The 15,872-nt window shown below is 38.6% G+C and overlaps 1 protein-coding gene across 1 annotated transcript; it reads left to right on the forward strand.

The window, feature by feature from the left end:
* Nucleotides 1-8,764: 8,764 nt before the first annotated feature.
* Nucleotides 8,765-13,137, forward strand: LMOD3 (leiomodin 3). The gene is made up of 2 exons (XM_068983113.1): nucleotides 8,765-9,055; nucleotides 11,722-13,137. The coding sequence occupies exons 1-2, from the start codon at nucleotides 8,765-8,767 to the stop codon at nucleotides 13,135-13,137; spliced, it is 1,707 nt and encodes a 568-aa protein (XP_068839214.1).
* The last annotated feature ends 2,735 nt before the right edge of the window (nucleotides 13,138-15,872 follow it).

A 15,872-nucleotide genomic window follows, 5' to 3' on the forward strand; every position in this document is an offset into this window, starting at 1 on the left:
AAATGTTTTAAACATTTTAACTTAATAGGCCATTTAATAACAGGCATGTTTCACTTAATTATAGATATTATTCCATAATAATAAATATAAAGCTTCATCAGTTTTTTAAAGATATTTTAAAGTATTAGAGATTGGGCCTGGTTTATTTCATCAGTCCCCCATTGTTGGGCATTCAGGTTGTTTCTGGTTCACTGTAATAAACAATGCTGTGAATACACTTTTAAATATCTGAAGTTGTAAGGATCTTTCAGAATAAAATATACCACCTAAATACATTTCATTTCCCTTGCTTTTTATTATTGTGATAACATAACACAAACTTTATAAGATGAACTGTTTGTACGTGTATAGTTCAGTGGCATTAAGTACACTCACACTGTTGTGCAATCATTCTTGCTTTCAACAAGCTGGGAGTTGAATTTACAGCTCAATTGAATACATTTCTTCATGACGAAATATGTTGCAGACAACCCTCAAGAAATCCAAGGCGTGCTTTCAGTTTTTAAGTGTTTTGATATCTCTTCCTTGGATAATGTGGCTTTTCATCAAAGGATTAGGGAAATGCCATACACATAAGGTATCCGAAAAGAAAGACTTGAGACCTGCCTACTATGTTTACAAATGTCATAGAAAACAATACCTAAGGGTAGAATGCCTAAGGGTTAAAGTATTTTGTTCTACAAATTTTATCAGACCTGCATTTATTTTTATCTGTTTTAACAGAGTGCTCATATCCCAAGTTTGCAGGAAAATTAAGGCAGTTATCCTGATATTGACTTAAATATTATTTGGGGTTATTTTATATGTCGTAGAAAGCAACTAGCATTTATTTGGTTTTCTGAACTTAGAAAAAAGATGGAAAAAAACCAAGATTGGATCCAAAAATAAAATGAAATAAAGGAAAAGTCATCAGTAATCCCTCTACTTGGAGTTGTAGCATTTTAGAGTATTTCCTTCTAGTCTTTTTCCCGTGTAAACTCATTAGATTGTTTTCTTCCTTTGACTTGGTTAGATCATCATTTCACAAAATGTGTCCTGAAGAACAAATGCTCTGTATTAAAAAGCTTTTTGTGGTTATCAGTACAGAAGATGATTTTCTCAGTTTAGAAATTCACAGTTCTCATTAGCATGTTCATAGCTTTTTGATTAAGAAATATCTCTAAATTTCTTTGACTCAGTATTCTCCACCCAGTTTGAGTCAAGAATCCTTCTTACAGCATCTTACCATTTTCAGTAGGTATTTGGTGATGATAGCACAGCTGTCTATGACTGCATTACTTGCAGTCTGCCTATTTTCATCATTTATTTTCCCCAAGAAGCAGAATAGTTGCTTTCTTTTTTAAAAAAATTATTTTATTGAAGTATAGTTTATTTACATTGTTGCATTAATTTCTTCTGTACAGAAAAGTGATTCAGTTATAAACACACACACACACACATATATACACATTCTTTTTCATATTCTTTTCCATTATGGTTTATCACAGGATATTGAATATAATTCTCTGTGCTGTATAGTAGGGACTTTTTGTTTATCCATTCTAATAGTAGTTTGCCTCTGCTAACACCAAACTCTCAGTCCACTCCTTCCCAACCTCCCCTCCTCCTTGGTGACCACAAGTCTGAGAATTCCCTTTTAGAAATGTTCTTTTGGACTGTTCTGCTTATCTAGGTGGGGGCTGATATTTACCTATTGAATCTTTCTGGGTCCGGATCTAGAGTTTCTTGTCTTCATGCCTTCCTCAATATGACTATTATTTCTTATGCGATAGTCTATGGCCAGAGAAGAATGCACTGAAATTATGGAAGTAAATGAAGATCCCCTAAATGAGAACAAACAGAGGTTATTTACCCAGAGCTTGCTTTGGCAAGGCAGTCAGTTGCCATCACTGGCCTTTGGCGGAGACCAAAGGCAAGCAGGGAAGTGGGAAAGTTGATCGTGGAAACAGGGAGGCTCAAATCTCAGAGCAGTTGCTTTCTGTGCTATGTGACTCTAGTCTTGTGGGTATGTGAGATGCAATTTCTGCTGGACTGATAGGAAGCTAACAGAGGACACGGATTAAGAGCCCCAAATTTAGAGGCAGTCCTTAACTCAAATGCCTATGTTTCAGTTTTAATACCTGTCAAAGGAGGTTAATAAAAGTACCAATTATCCAAGATTATGAAAAAATTGACATATACATCTATCACTTAACACAAGCTTGGGGGTATTAAGTGCTCAAATATGCTAGCAATGTGGCTGTACAATTAATAGCAGTAGACTGTCATGTTAGTAGTAGTAATAGCAGCAATAGTACTAAGTAGTTGTAGCAGCCTTAGTAGTAATAGCAGTACCCATAGTAGTAGAAGCTGAATGCTAATAGCAGTGATGGTCGTGCCATTGACAGTGCAGTAGCAGTATGGGTAGTATGATAGCATCCTCATACCTTCAGAAGTGACAGAATTAATTTACCTTTGAAATTAGGCCAAAATCAAATCAGTTTAAGAATTCTGAGATGGCTTACTAAACCAATGAAAACAAAATAGTAAATATCCTTTTGTAATTCATGCTACTCTGGAGTCTGGTAAGAGTAGAACAGGCTGGGTATTTTGAGTCTAGGAAGCAACTACCTTGTAAGTGCGCCTTCTGAGGCAATGCAGTCGTGGGTCAGGGAAATTTGAGGAGAGAGCGAGGCATTTATTTCACACTCACAAAATCTTCAGGCAGTTTGCAGCCAGTGAGCAGAGTCGTGGTGACCCAAATGGAGTTGCATAAGAGAATAGCATGCCACAAACAGGACAGAACTGATTTATTTAGTAACATTTGGGAACCATTTATAGAAGTTGTGTCCTCTTATATTAATAGCTAGTGTTGGAGCTGATGAAATAGATGGCTTGTCCACAGTCACCGTCTCCTGAATGAAGGTGGGATGGAAAAATGGATAGATCCAAGAAAAAAGTGCTTCCTGTTACCAGTAGGATTTTTCACAAATGTATCAAGCCTTAAACAGTTCTTAAACAGCATATAAAATATGCTGTTTTGGAAAGAATAAAATTGAAAAGCCATTTATTTTTGGCTTGAACAATATTTGCTAGATATTAGCAGGAAAGACTCACACAATTTCTTTGTGATAATATAAGATTAACTAATGGTTAATAAGCACTTAATATGAATAATGCCATTTAGGTTTTTTTCCCCTCCAAATCCTTTAAAGTAGGTCCATTTACCATCCCACTTTTACAGATGAAGTAGGAATGAGGACCAGAGGTTGACTTGCCCGGGGCAGGGGAGGAAAAAATTCTTCTTCCTGTTGCATTCCTAGATTCTCCAGTTCTTGCCCTATACACTGGGCCAGAAGACAGATTCACAAGAGAAATACATACAAATTTACTTAAGGTAAGTTTTGCATGACATAGAAATCTTCATAAGGGAATGAAGACCCCAAGACATGTTAAGCTTGAGTGTTTTTATCCTAGGTTTGATGAAGAGTAGAAAGTCAGGAGGAGAAAATGAGACAAGGCAGATGGTTGAACACAGGTAGTCAACTACCTGTTGACTACAGGGCCTGTTGACAAACAGGGCCTGTTTGGATTCATCTTGAGCCCTCTGTCTTCAGAGGTAAGGACACTTCTCTTACAGGAGGGTCTCATGACCTGCTTCAGGGATGAAGAGGGAGGTCAAAGAGTCCTTCCTGCACATGCTTTCTCAAAGTCCTCCAGCTTAAAATATTCAATATGCCAAGGTGCCATATTTTGAGGTAGCATGTTCTGAACCTCATCAAAGGCAAAGTTTCTAAAGGTCTCTGAGCCTGATCTTTAAAATGAGTGGCTTGCAATGGTGCTGTGATTCTCATACTCATTTTTAAAAAATATTTATTTATTTGGCTGCACTGGGTCTTCATTGTGGCTTGCATGCTCTTTAGTTGCAGGATGTGAGATCTAGTTCCCTGACCAGGACTGAACCCAGGCCCCCTGAATTGGGAGCATGAAGTCTTAGCCACTGGACCACCAAGAAATTCCCTCTCATACCCATTTATATACCAGAATCACTTGAAGAGCTCTCCAAAGAAATGGAGATTCCTGGATCCAAACTTGAGAATTCTGATTTAGTAACTTCGGACATGGAACAACAGACTGGTTCCACATAGGAAAAGGAGTACGTCAAGGCTGTATATTGTCACCCTGCTTATTTAACTTATATGCAGAGTACATCATGAGAAACGCTGGGCTGGAAGAAGCATAAGCTGGAATCAAGATTGCCAGGAGAAATCTCAATAACCTCAGATATGCAGATGACACCACCCTTATGGCAGAAAGTGAAGAGGAACTAAAATCCTCTTGATGAGACTGAAAGAGGAGAGTAAAAAAGTTGGCTTAAAGCTCAACATTCAGAAAATGAAGATCATGGCATCTGGTCCCAACACTGCATGGGAAATAGATGGGGAAACAGTGGCTGATTTTATTTTGGGGGGTTCCAAAATCACTGCAGATGGTGACTGCAGCCATGAAATTAAAAGACGCTTATTCCTTGGAAGAAAAGTTATGACCAACATAGATAGCATAGTCAAAAGCAGAGACATTACTTTGCCAACTAAGGTCCGTCTAGTCAAGGCTATGGTTTTTCCAGTGGTCATGTATGGATGTGAGAGTTGGACTGTGAAGAAGGCTGAGTGCCGAAGAATTGATGCTTTTGAACTGTGGTGTTGGAGAAGACTCTTCACGGTCCCTTGGACTGCAGGGAGATCCAACCAGTCCATTCTGAAGGAGATCAGCCCTGGGATTTCTTTGGAAGGAAGGATGCTAAAGCTGAAACTCCAGTACTTTGGCCACCTCATGCGAAGAGTTGACTCATTGGAAAAGACTCTGATGCTGGGAGGGATTGGGGGCAGGAGAAAAAGGGGACGACAGAGGTGAGATGGCTAGATGGGATCACTGACTCGATGGACGTGAGTCTGAGTGAACTCTGGGAGTTGGGGATAGACAGGGAGGCCTGGTGTGCTGTGATTCATGGGGTCGCAAAGAGTCAGACACGACAGAGTGACTGAACAGAACTGAACTGATCTGAATGGGGTGGAGGTCCCAGGTACTGAATAAACCTCTGTCAGAGAGTCTGATCTGTGATGTCCTGTGTGACTATAAAAGTCAATCGGTGATCCTACAGCTTGTTGCTCTCTTGGCATCATAGCTGGATTCTGATGTGAGAAGCTGCTGAGGTGGCAGCAGCAGAACATCATTAAGAGAAAGCACAGCTAAATCATCTGTGCATCAAATGAGACTAATTACACCAGCAAAACTCTTCCCGTCAGCATATGGATGAAGTGCACCATGGAAGAAGCTGGGAGAGATGTACCCCCTTTCCAAACTCATTCAGCAAGATGGAAGTGACCTGAGGCAGCGTCCCTTCCTGAAATTTCTAAATCTGCACGATCATCAAAAGCATTTGGTCACCAGAATAGTAATACAAATCTGAAAGCTGACAAGCAACAATTCAGATCATTTTCTCAGGATAGCTTCCTATTTACATGCAAATGATGATTTTCTATTTTCTTTATAAACGTGCTCAGTTCTGTCCAACTCTTTGCAGCAACCCCGTATACTATAGCCCACTAGGCTCCTCTGTCCATGGGATTTCCCAGGCAAGGATACTGGAGTGGGTTGCCATTTCCTTCCCTAGACAATCTTCTCTACCCGGGGATTGAACCCTTATCTCCATTGGCAAGCAGATTCTTTTTGACTAGGAAACCTGGGAATCCTATTCACAGTTCCACCTAAAAGCCTCTGAGTTGCTTTCTGCAAGAGCAATAAGATTTTTTAAACCATTTTTGTTTATTGCCATTAATATAATGGTTTCTGTTATGAAAGTGGTTTATAAACTGTATTACATTTCACAGTTGCCTATGTTTTTCTTCAAGTGTTTCTGTGGCTATCCACAGAAACTGGCAATATTTAACGGGTATTGAGGATTTGCTCTGTGCCATGTACCGTTCTACTTAATTTATATATTGACATCAATATCTATCTGTATCCTCATTTGGTTCTCTCATTAATAGCATATGGTAAATATTACTCTGAGATATCTTTTATGTGATGAGGCATTGGGGGTCAGTAAGTTGCCAAACATCATGCAGTTACTAAGGAGTAGAGCTGTGGTTTGAATCCAGCAGACTGATTCCAGATCTTTGGCTTTTATAGTTATATCATTATTTCCCAAAGTACAAATTTTGGAAAGTAATTGCAAGGATATGAGTGATTTAAAAAAAAAAAAAAAAAGCTTGATTAACTAAATGAAGTTGGGGAGTATTGGGCTAAATAAATGGGTTTCTTTCACATATTATCTCTCAGAGTCTAAAAGTTCACATGCTTTACAAATCTCTGAAAGACAATTGCAGAATATAACATTTCCAAACCTCCTTGAACACAAAACTCTTTTTGGTACAGTCTCTTTGCGTGTGTGTGCGCGCGCGTGCATGTGTGCGTGTTCAGTACTGTCCAACTCTTTGTGATCCCTGTTTTGCAAGCGAAGCCTCTGAAATGGTCTGCAAATCAGTTGTCTGTAAAGTGGTCTACCTCTCTGTCCACTGAGGCCAAGCTTTTACTTCCCTTTTACAGGACTGGGTGGAAGAGGAAGTCTCTACAGAGAAGAGGTCAAGAGTAAGCTGCCACTGTGTATCTATATTCTTTACTTTAAAAATGATCATTCCAAGTAAATGGTAATAGCTTTCTGGGGAAAAATGTAGCCATACATATGAAAAGCCTCTTGATCTTGGGGTGTTCAAAACAAGCCATTAGGGTAGAAAGAAAATATTAGAATGTCCATTTAAAACTTCTCACGTGTAATTTTTTCCATGTTTTATTATACAGATGTCTGTATACATTTAAATTCATTTATACTTACAAACATTATATATATATTCAAGAATATATTGTTTGACAATGTATATTTTATATTTATGTATAAATATATATTATAGATGATATTGAAAAAGTAACACGTGTATATAATTTGTAAATAATATACATGTATTGAGGATGGGTTATAATAATATTGAGGGGATCACCTAGCTATACCTATGAAAAGCCCTAAATTTCCTTATGTTTTTTGACTTGGTAATTATACTTCTTGGTGTGTATTCGATTTATCCTAAAGAAATAAACTTGCATGTGTATATTTTACTACAGGGGATATTTATTGAAGAAGTGCTGTGAGCATCAAAAACAGTCCAAATATTCAATAACTGGAGATTGGTTTCATTAATTATGGAATTTCCATATAAAGAATCTTAACAGGGAGTTATTAAAAATAATGTAGTAGCAGAATATATTATTGACTAGAAAAAACACATGATTTTGTAAGTTAAAAAACAGACAGATGACAAAAGATTATTGAGTTTATATGCCTGGAAGAAAGGACTGACCAGAGTGATAAACCAAAATGTTCATAGTGGTAGCTCTTAGTAGTACAATAAGGGGAAAATTTATGCTTCCATGTGTTATCCTGTTTTATACAATAAGTGTATATTTTTGAGCAGGCACTATATTTATGTTTCAAAATTTGCAGTTATAAAAGGTATACAGTAACAAAGTCTATTTTCCTAGTCCTGTCCCCCAGATTACCCATTTCTTTCTCCAACAGCATCCACTAGTATTGGTTTCTTGTGTATCTTTCCAAGGATCTGTTGATAAAGTTTGTATAAATATATATACATACATTGTTTTTATGTTTTATGACGCAGATAATAGCATACAATACACTGCTTTGTACACATATCTATTATTTCACCCATTTGGGGGTTATATCTGTAGAATACATTCCTACACGCTGAAAGTATGCATTTGGTCAAAGAGAGTATGCATTTTTCATTTGGATAAATATTGCCTTACTGTCCTCTGAAGTTATGAAAAAGAAAATATTTTCATGATTGCTTCCAGTACTTTAATGGTTTGAGTGTTTTTTTTTAATATTTCAATTTAGATCTATTTACATTTTTATCCTGGCTTAATAGATATTTATAAGAAAAACAAATTATTTAAAATATTAAATTCCTCACTCATAGTGGAAATTCAAGTGCTGCTCATCCCCATCTGTTAGATCACAGGATCAGGAAGCAAACAAGGATGTCTTGCAGAGGTTCAGCTTACGCCGTGGGTTAGTAACATAGCCAGGCCTCTGCTCACCTGTGTGCAGTTTTATTTGCTTCCAGAGTCTCATGATAGTCAAGAGGCAAGTCCTGAGAGCTTGATTTCCACCTTCAAATGAATTTTTCACTTCAGTAGACCTCAAGTTGCTGTTTGGATTTTTCTTCTGAAATATTGTAAGTTGTTTTCATCACTTAAATAAGAAGCGGCCTCCCCTGCAGTACTTGGGTGTATGTATGGACTGCATGAATTTGTATAGAACAATACGAGAGCTCATAGGAAGAGAACTAAGAATTTACTCCTGTAGAGGTTTGGGAGGCCTGGCAAAGCTAAGCAGCTGTACTGAAATGTCAGATGGATTTGCACAGCTGACTCAAGCTGCTGAAGAGAGAAGCATAGTAGTTCCATAAATTGACCGTCTCCAACCAAGCCCTGCTTAATATAGTTACGGCATGAACTTAGTTGCAGTCACCCCTAGCAGCTCAGCAAGCACCACTGGGGTTCTTGTGGGGGAGGGAAATCTCCTCAAGGTGGTATTGACCTGGGACACTTACTAACTGGGGGAACTTCTTGAGAGAGTTTTTTCTTTTTGTAAATCTTTGTTGATTATTTCTACTCTTGTAGTAAGAGAAAAGTATTGAACAGAGTCATGTCAGAACATAGCAGGAATTCAGATCAAGAAGAAATCGATGGGGAGATTGATGAAGATGAAATCTTGGCCAACTTGTCCCCAGAAGAGCTCAAAGAACTACAGTCGGAAATGGAGGTGATGGCCCCTGACCCCAGGCTTCCTGTGGGAATGATTCAGAAGAATCAGACCGACAAGCCACCGACAGGGAACTTCGACCATAAATCTCTCGTTGATTATATGTATTGGCAAAAGGCATCCAGACGCATGCTGGAAGACGAACGTGTTCCTGTCACCTTTGTGCCAACCAAGGTAAGTGGGGATTTGTGTACAAGGGAGAAATGGCTTCCTGGCCTGGGCTGATGCGTGTCCCTATTGTAACTGTCTTTTCTCAAGACTCCATGTTTTGTCTTCTTTTGTTGACGTTTATACATAAATCACAATATTTAATCCTATGCCAGATCAGAACTTTCTAGAACACTTACATAGTATAATTGGGAGGAAAAAAATGGTAATTTCTTATAAATATCTCTTTTAAAAAATTGCTGGGGGTTTCTTGTACAGGAAAACCTGTATTCTGTAGGCATGAAATTAATATTTAATGAATTAACTCATAACACAGAAGCATTTGTCTTTTATGCTTTTTTTGACTCACAGGACCCTTTACGATGCTGAGGAAAGCTCTTTGTCCTCCTTCTGGCACGTGTACATATGCACTGTTTCACATACAATCACAAATGTGTCACAGTCCCCCTGAAGTTCAGCCACACACCCTGCAATTAAACCAAGTCCACGTAGATTAAAGCTTTTGCATCTGTGGCCATTAAAATGTCACTATTATACCTAAAAAAAAAAAGAATGAATAAACCAAGTCCAGTAACCAAAAAATCCATTACCACAGTGCATTAAGTATCAGTGGTGAATTTAGAGGTTGATCCTATTAGGCTGTTTTAAAGATAGTTCTTTCTTTAAATATGTTCCTTATATGAAAACTAGAAGTGCATATCAGCATATTTTTTTAATGTTTCACTTAAAAGTGACTTGGCAAAAAGAAAACAGAGATCCTCACAGGTAAAGTCTCTTGCAGTTATGCCTGCTGATTTATTTTTTGGTAGGTACATCTTGTCACATTACCATCATTCTAGCTGAAATTTTAGGAAAGTTATTAACTGATTTCATAGTCAGGAGAGTTTAAACATGTACTGCACTTAAGAAAATAAGTTGCTGGCTTTACCAGGTTAGAGTTTAAGGTACAATTTATAGACGGTTTACAACTTGAGTAAAAGCCAATTCTACAGGAATACCAATTTCCAAGAAAAACAAACTTGGGTACTTCTAACACTGTTTCTTCCTTTTGTATAATTTAAACAGCTTAATGGTTGGCTCCCCCTGCTGAGACAAATGAGAAATGCAGAGAAAACTTTAGGTAGTTTACGTATCACTTCCAACCTATAACATTATGAGCAGTAAAATCAAGCTCTTTCTTTTTTTAAAATTTTAGGCTTATTTTTTATTGAAATAATATTGGTTTATAACACGTTTCACATATACAACATTATACGTTTCTATTTCTACATACAGTATTATTCTCGGTTGCTAAGTCATGTCTGATTCTTTGCAACCCAGTGGATTGTAGCCCGCCAGGTACTCTGTCCATGGACTTTTCCAGGCTAGAATACTGGAGTGGGTTGCTGTTTCCTCCTCCGGGGGATCTGCCTGACCCAAGGGTCGAATCTATGTCTTCCATGTCTTCTGCATTGGTGGCGGATTCTTTCTGACTGAGCCACCTGGGAAGTTCCATATACAGTATACTCACCACTAAAAATTTAGTTTCCATCTATAGCTATATAATTGACCCCCTTTCCCCGTTTCTTCCTCCACAGATTAAGTTCTTGCTCACATAAGCCTCTATGTCAAACTTCTACGCCAGCTTTCAAAATGACACCTATGAGGTATACATCCTTTATGGGAAAGTGTATATTAATATGTAAGCATCTAATAAACATTATTGATAAGAGACTATTATTTTCCTTTCCAAACTAAGCAATTCTTTTTTTCTGAATCTCTGATAATTTTGTTCCCTTTTATACCTGGCTTTACCTCCTAGAACATTCCTTCCCAGGGAACTGGACTGGAAAGCCTGTGCCTGAAGCATCTGGGCAGTTTTCACAGAGCTAAGCAGACAAAAAATCAAAGACAAGGGTTTTGGCATATTCCAAAATATCAAACTGCTCTCATTCCCCCCACAATAGCTTTTATTTTCAGGGAACTTTGTTGTGCACATTATATTAAATTGGCAAACATATTAGGTATGTAAATTTTGGTTAGGCCAATAAGGAAATTGTTATGTAACACAGAGCTATGGAATACAAAATTCCTATTCAGCTGTATACAAAACAAAGACTTCAGTGAATGGATGAATAATCCCATAAGGTTTTCAAAAATAACTTTTAACTGCTTCTGGAACTGGACACTGTCTTTAAAAACAATAGAGGGTCTGAAAATTAACTGGGAGGAGAAAAACACAACCAAAAAAATGTGTGTCTGTGCCTGTGTGTGCCTATACAAATTTAGCTTTATTTTGGTTGTATTTGCTTGTAAAACAACTAACAAAGACATACTTTGTTTCAGAAAAAATATCTCAGTTTAGAATTATGTACAAAGTTAAAATCCCCACATCCCTTCCTCAATTATCTTAATTACCTCTCTTCCTCAAGGATAACTATTAATTTGATAAACATTACAACAGTCTGTTTTTCATATACATTTACAAACACACATATATATATAGTGTGTACACACATACATATTCATATGTACACTTAAATATACATGTAAACAAAAATAATACTATACCTAGAGCTTATTTGCTTATTTTTTTTCACTAAATAAATATTTTTATTATCTTCAATAGATACTGCTCTTCTTCATATTTCTTCACTGCTACGTATTCTAACCTTTCTAAATTTCTCTTTTAGGAAAAAGCTCAAAAACAGCATGAAGCGATAGACAGAAGCAATAACAATATGTCCCAGTATTTAAAAGAAAAACTTAACAGTGAAATCGCTGCACATAAAAGAGAATCACAGGGCAGTGACAATGTCCAAGAAGCAAATAATGATGATGAAGATAATGAAGATGAGGAGGAGGATGAAGATGATGATGAAGAAGATGATGCAGAAGATGAAGGAAAAGAAGACGGTGAAGAGAGTGATGGGACAAAAAGAGAGAAAGGTGAGGTAAAGAAGCAAATCAGAAATGGTGAGAACACCTGCCAACAGGTAACTAGTAGAGTAACTGAAGAACAGAAAGGCAGACCAGAGGCTCAAGGCAAAATTGAGAAAAAAATATCAAAATTGGATCCCAAGAAGTTAGCTCTAGATACCAGTTTTTTGAAAGTAAGCGCAAGGCCCTCCGGAAACCAAACGGACCTGGATGGGAGCTTAAGGCGAGTGAGACAAAATGACCCTGACATGAAGGAACTCAACCTGAACAACATTGAAAACATCCCCAAAGAAATGTTGCTGGACTTTGTCAACGCAATGAAGAAAAACAAACACGTCAAAACCTTCAGTTTAGCGAATGTGGGTGCGGATGAGAATGTAGCATTCGCCTTGGCTAACATGTTGCGTGAAAATAGGAGCATTACCACTCTCAACATAGAGTCCAATTTCATCACAGGCAAGGGCATCATGGCCATCATGCGGTGTCTCCAGTTTAACGAGACACTCACCGAACTTCGGTTTCACAATCAGAGACATATGCTGGGCCACCACGCTGAAATGGAAATAGCCAGGCTTTTGAAAGCGAACAACACTCTCCTGAAGATGGGCTACCATTTTGAGCTTCCGGGTCCACGAATGGTGGTAACCAATCTGCTCACCAGGAATCAGGATAGACAAAGGCAGAAAAGGCAAGAAGAACAGAAACAGCAGCAGCTCAAAGAGCAGCGGAAGTTAATAGCCATGTTGGAGAACGGGTTGGGGCTGCCCCCTGGGATGTGGGAGAGGCTGGGAGGACCAATGCCGGATTCCCGGACGCAGGAGTTCCTCCAGCCTCCTCCTCCTCGACCGCCCAACCCCCAAGCAGCCCCCTTCGGTCGACAAAATGAGGTGACGAAAAAGCCATCGCAGCCACCCAAGTACAGGACGGACCCCGACTCCTTCCACGTGGTGAAGCTGAAGAGGATCCAGCGCAAATCTCGGATGCCGGAAGCCAGAGAGCCACCCGAGAAAACCAATCTCAAAGATGTGATCAAAACGCTCAAACCCGTGCCGAGAAACAGGCCACCCCCGTTGGTGGAAATTACCCCCCGAGATCAGCTCTTGAACGACATTCGTCACAGTAACATCGCCTATCTTAAACCTGTAAGTAGGAGGAGGGAGAAACGGTGAACACAGGGCCACAGTCAGTCTCTCCCAACTCTATTCCCTGTTCGTTTTAACACCAGGACATTCTCACTAATTGTCACTAACTGAGGGAAACCCGTCAGCATTACTGGTAGATCTAAATTATTGGTTATCCTCAAAGACACAGTTACAATCTATATGACTGCTGTAACCAGGATACTAACAGCCCACATTTATGAAGCACTTCGTATGGGCCACATCCGTTATATGAATTAACTCTTACAATCACCTTGACAATCCTATAAGGTAGGTATTATTATTCTCCCTGTTTTATAAGAAGGAAATTGAGGCTTAGAGATGTTAAATAACATTTCAGAAGTGGTAGAGTTGACTTTGGAATTCAGTCCTGAGCATCCCTGGTCAAGCTTTTGTTCTCTCCTGCCACACAGAACTGACAAGCTGAGATCCCCAGGGAACTGCTGCAGGAATAAGTAAGAATGAGGCCTAATTAGGCCAGTCATTTGTGGATAAGTGCTTCTGTAGGGCTTTAAAAAGTTCTTTATCAGTAGATGAGTGGATACCACCTGCTATTGCAATTATACTCTTTATATTTTAGGTAGGCGGACAATAATAAATGTAACATTAATGTCTCCATGAATAAATGGAGCTTTAAAATATTTTACTGTTATTTCAGTTTTCTTATTATGACTCACTATTACTACCGCTGATAGACAAAAATGTTCCATTCCTTTCAGCTTAAGTTACACAAATAAATTTTTTTATAGTCATTACTATGAAGGGATTTATAGAGGCTGAAAGGTGTGTGTCCAATGGCCACAGGTGGTTGATAATTAACTGTATTGTTTTAACATCTAATATGTAATTTAGCCACGATATTACATTAATAAAATAGTCACTATGTTATGCCTTTAGAGAGTCACAGTTTTTTCAAGATAGTTTAACTATTTCCATGTAAACTTGTTTTTTCCCTGCTTTAAAGAGATTTATATTCTAAAACAATACAGGGAGTTTGCTGGCAGTCCAGTGGTTAGGATTTAGCACTCTCATAGCTGAGGGCCCAGGTTCAATCCCTAGCCCATGAACTAAGATCCTTCAAACTGTGTTGTATGGCCCCCCCCAAAAAAAATCCACAAATATGATTGTTACTTATTCACATATATATGTATGTCCCTTATTCCCATCCCCTAGAAATACAGAATTGACAATACTTCATTCTTCTAAATCAAAGATGACGTTCAACTGTGACTTAGAGGGATTCTGAGTCTTCCTGTGGCAGGGGCCAGGCTGAGAGTACTAGAGGTCACATGAGATCGGGCAGGAGATCTCTGCCTGCCCTTGGGCACAACATCAACACTTTCTGCACCTGCTCTTCTCCAGGCAGCCAGACCTCTGCAGGGGGTGAATCAGGGTGCTGTTTTGAGAGAGGCTAGGGCTATCACTCCGTAACCAGTTGTCAAAGCAAATTCCAACTGCCGTGGTGGCTAGACAGTCAGAAAATAGCATTGGTCCGAAAAGAATAAAGAGAAGTCTTTTTAAAATCTGCATTAAAGGTGGAATGTAGACTCTGAGTAGACAAGAGGGTGAAGGTTAGATGATCATCTGACCCCTCTCCCTGCCTTCTGAAGGAATATGGAAAAAAAAAAAAAAAGTGAAAGTGATCAGTCATGGCTGAGTTGTTGTGACCCATGGACTGTAGCCTACCAGGCTCCTTTGTTTGTGGAATTCTCCAGGCAGGAATACTGGAGTGGGTAGCCATTCTGTTCTCCAGGGAATCTTTTCGACCCAGGGATCAAACCCAGATGTCCCTCATTGCAGGCAGATTCTTTATCATCTGAGCGACCAGGGAAGCCCTCTAAAGGAAGAGTCTACTGAGCAAATCTGCTTTGCCTGGAGTTGGCTGAATTTCATCCATCCATTTGTAATAAATATTCTTTTAGTGCTACCACGTGTCAGGCACCATGAGCAGTGAATAAGACAGGTATAGTCTTAACCTCATGGAGCTTACAGTGTTGGTTTTTATCATTTTCATGGTCAAGATACTCTGTCTTTTAGTCACTTCAGCTTTGAGTCTAGATTCTAGAGCAAAAGGTATTAAGATAAATTCACCGTAATAATTACCAAACTGCCACACTCTAGTAAGTACTACATTTTCCATTTTCAATCAGTTCTTGATTGGTATCAGTTTTAAGTTGTGTGTGTTTAATGTCCACTCAGAAAGAAAAATATGCAGCAAAGTGAACTCTGACACAGTTTGTGAATGGGGGTCTTGTACATCAGTCTTTGCTTTGAAATGTCTTTTATCTATTCCAAGGGATTGGCATCTTCTGCTTTCAGTTGCCTGGCTTGGCTTGCAGTAGACATCTCTTGACATGTATCTTAGATACAAAATATCACACAACTTCATCAGCGTGGTCCTATAAAATGCTCTGCAAGAAAAATGTGAAAACGCATCATCCAGCTGACAAAAATTCACTTGACTGACATCAATTCGCTCAGTACTGCTGCATTTTTGCGCCTTGCTGCATATATAATAAATGTCTGCTTTAATGCTGACTTTTAGTGTAATCTCTCTTAAAAGACATTTTTTATCTTTTTCTTTTGAAATCATTTGAAAGGTGTGGAAGTTCAAAAGAGTAGAAAGAATTCTTACAGACCCAACACAATTTGTCCTATTTGCTCTGTCATTCTTTAAGGGTATTTTAAATACCTCTGCGTGTGTTTAATTCCAACAGGGCACAGAGCTCAGTGGAAGTGCTAAT

Source organism: Capricornis sumatraensis, chromosome 10 (assembly GCF_032405125.1).
Source record: "Capricornis sumatraensis isolate serow.1 chromosome 10, serow.2, whole genome shotgun sequence".
Lineage (NCBI taxonomy): Eukaryota > Metazoa > Chordata > Mammalia > Artiodactyla > Bovidae > Capricornis > Capricornis sumatraensis.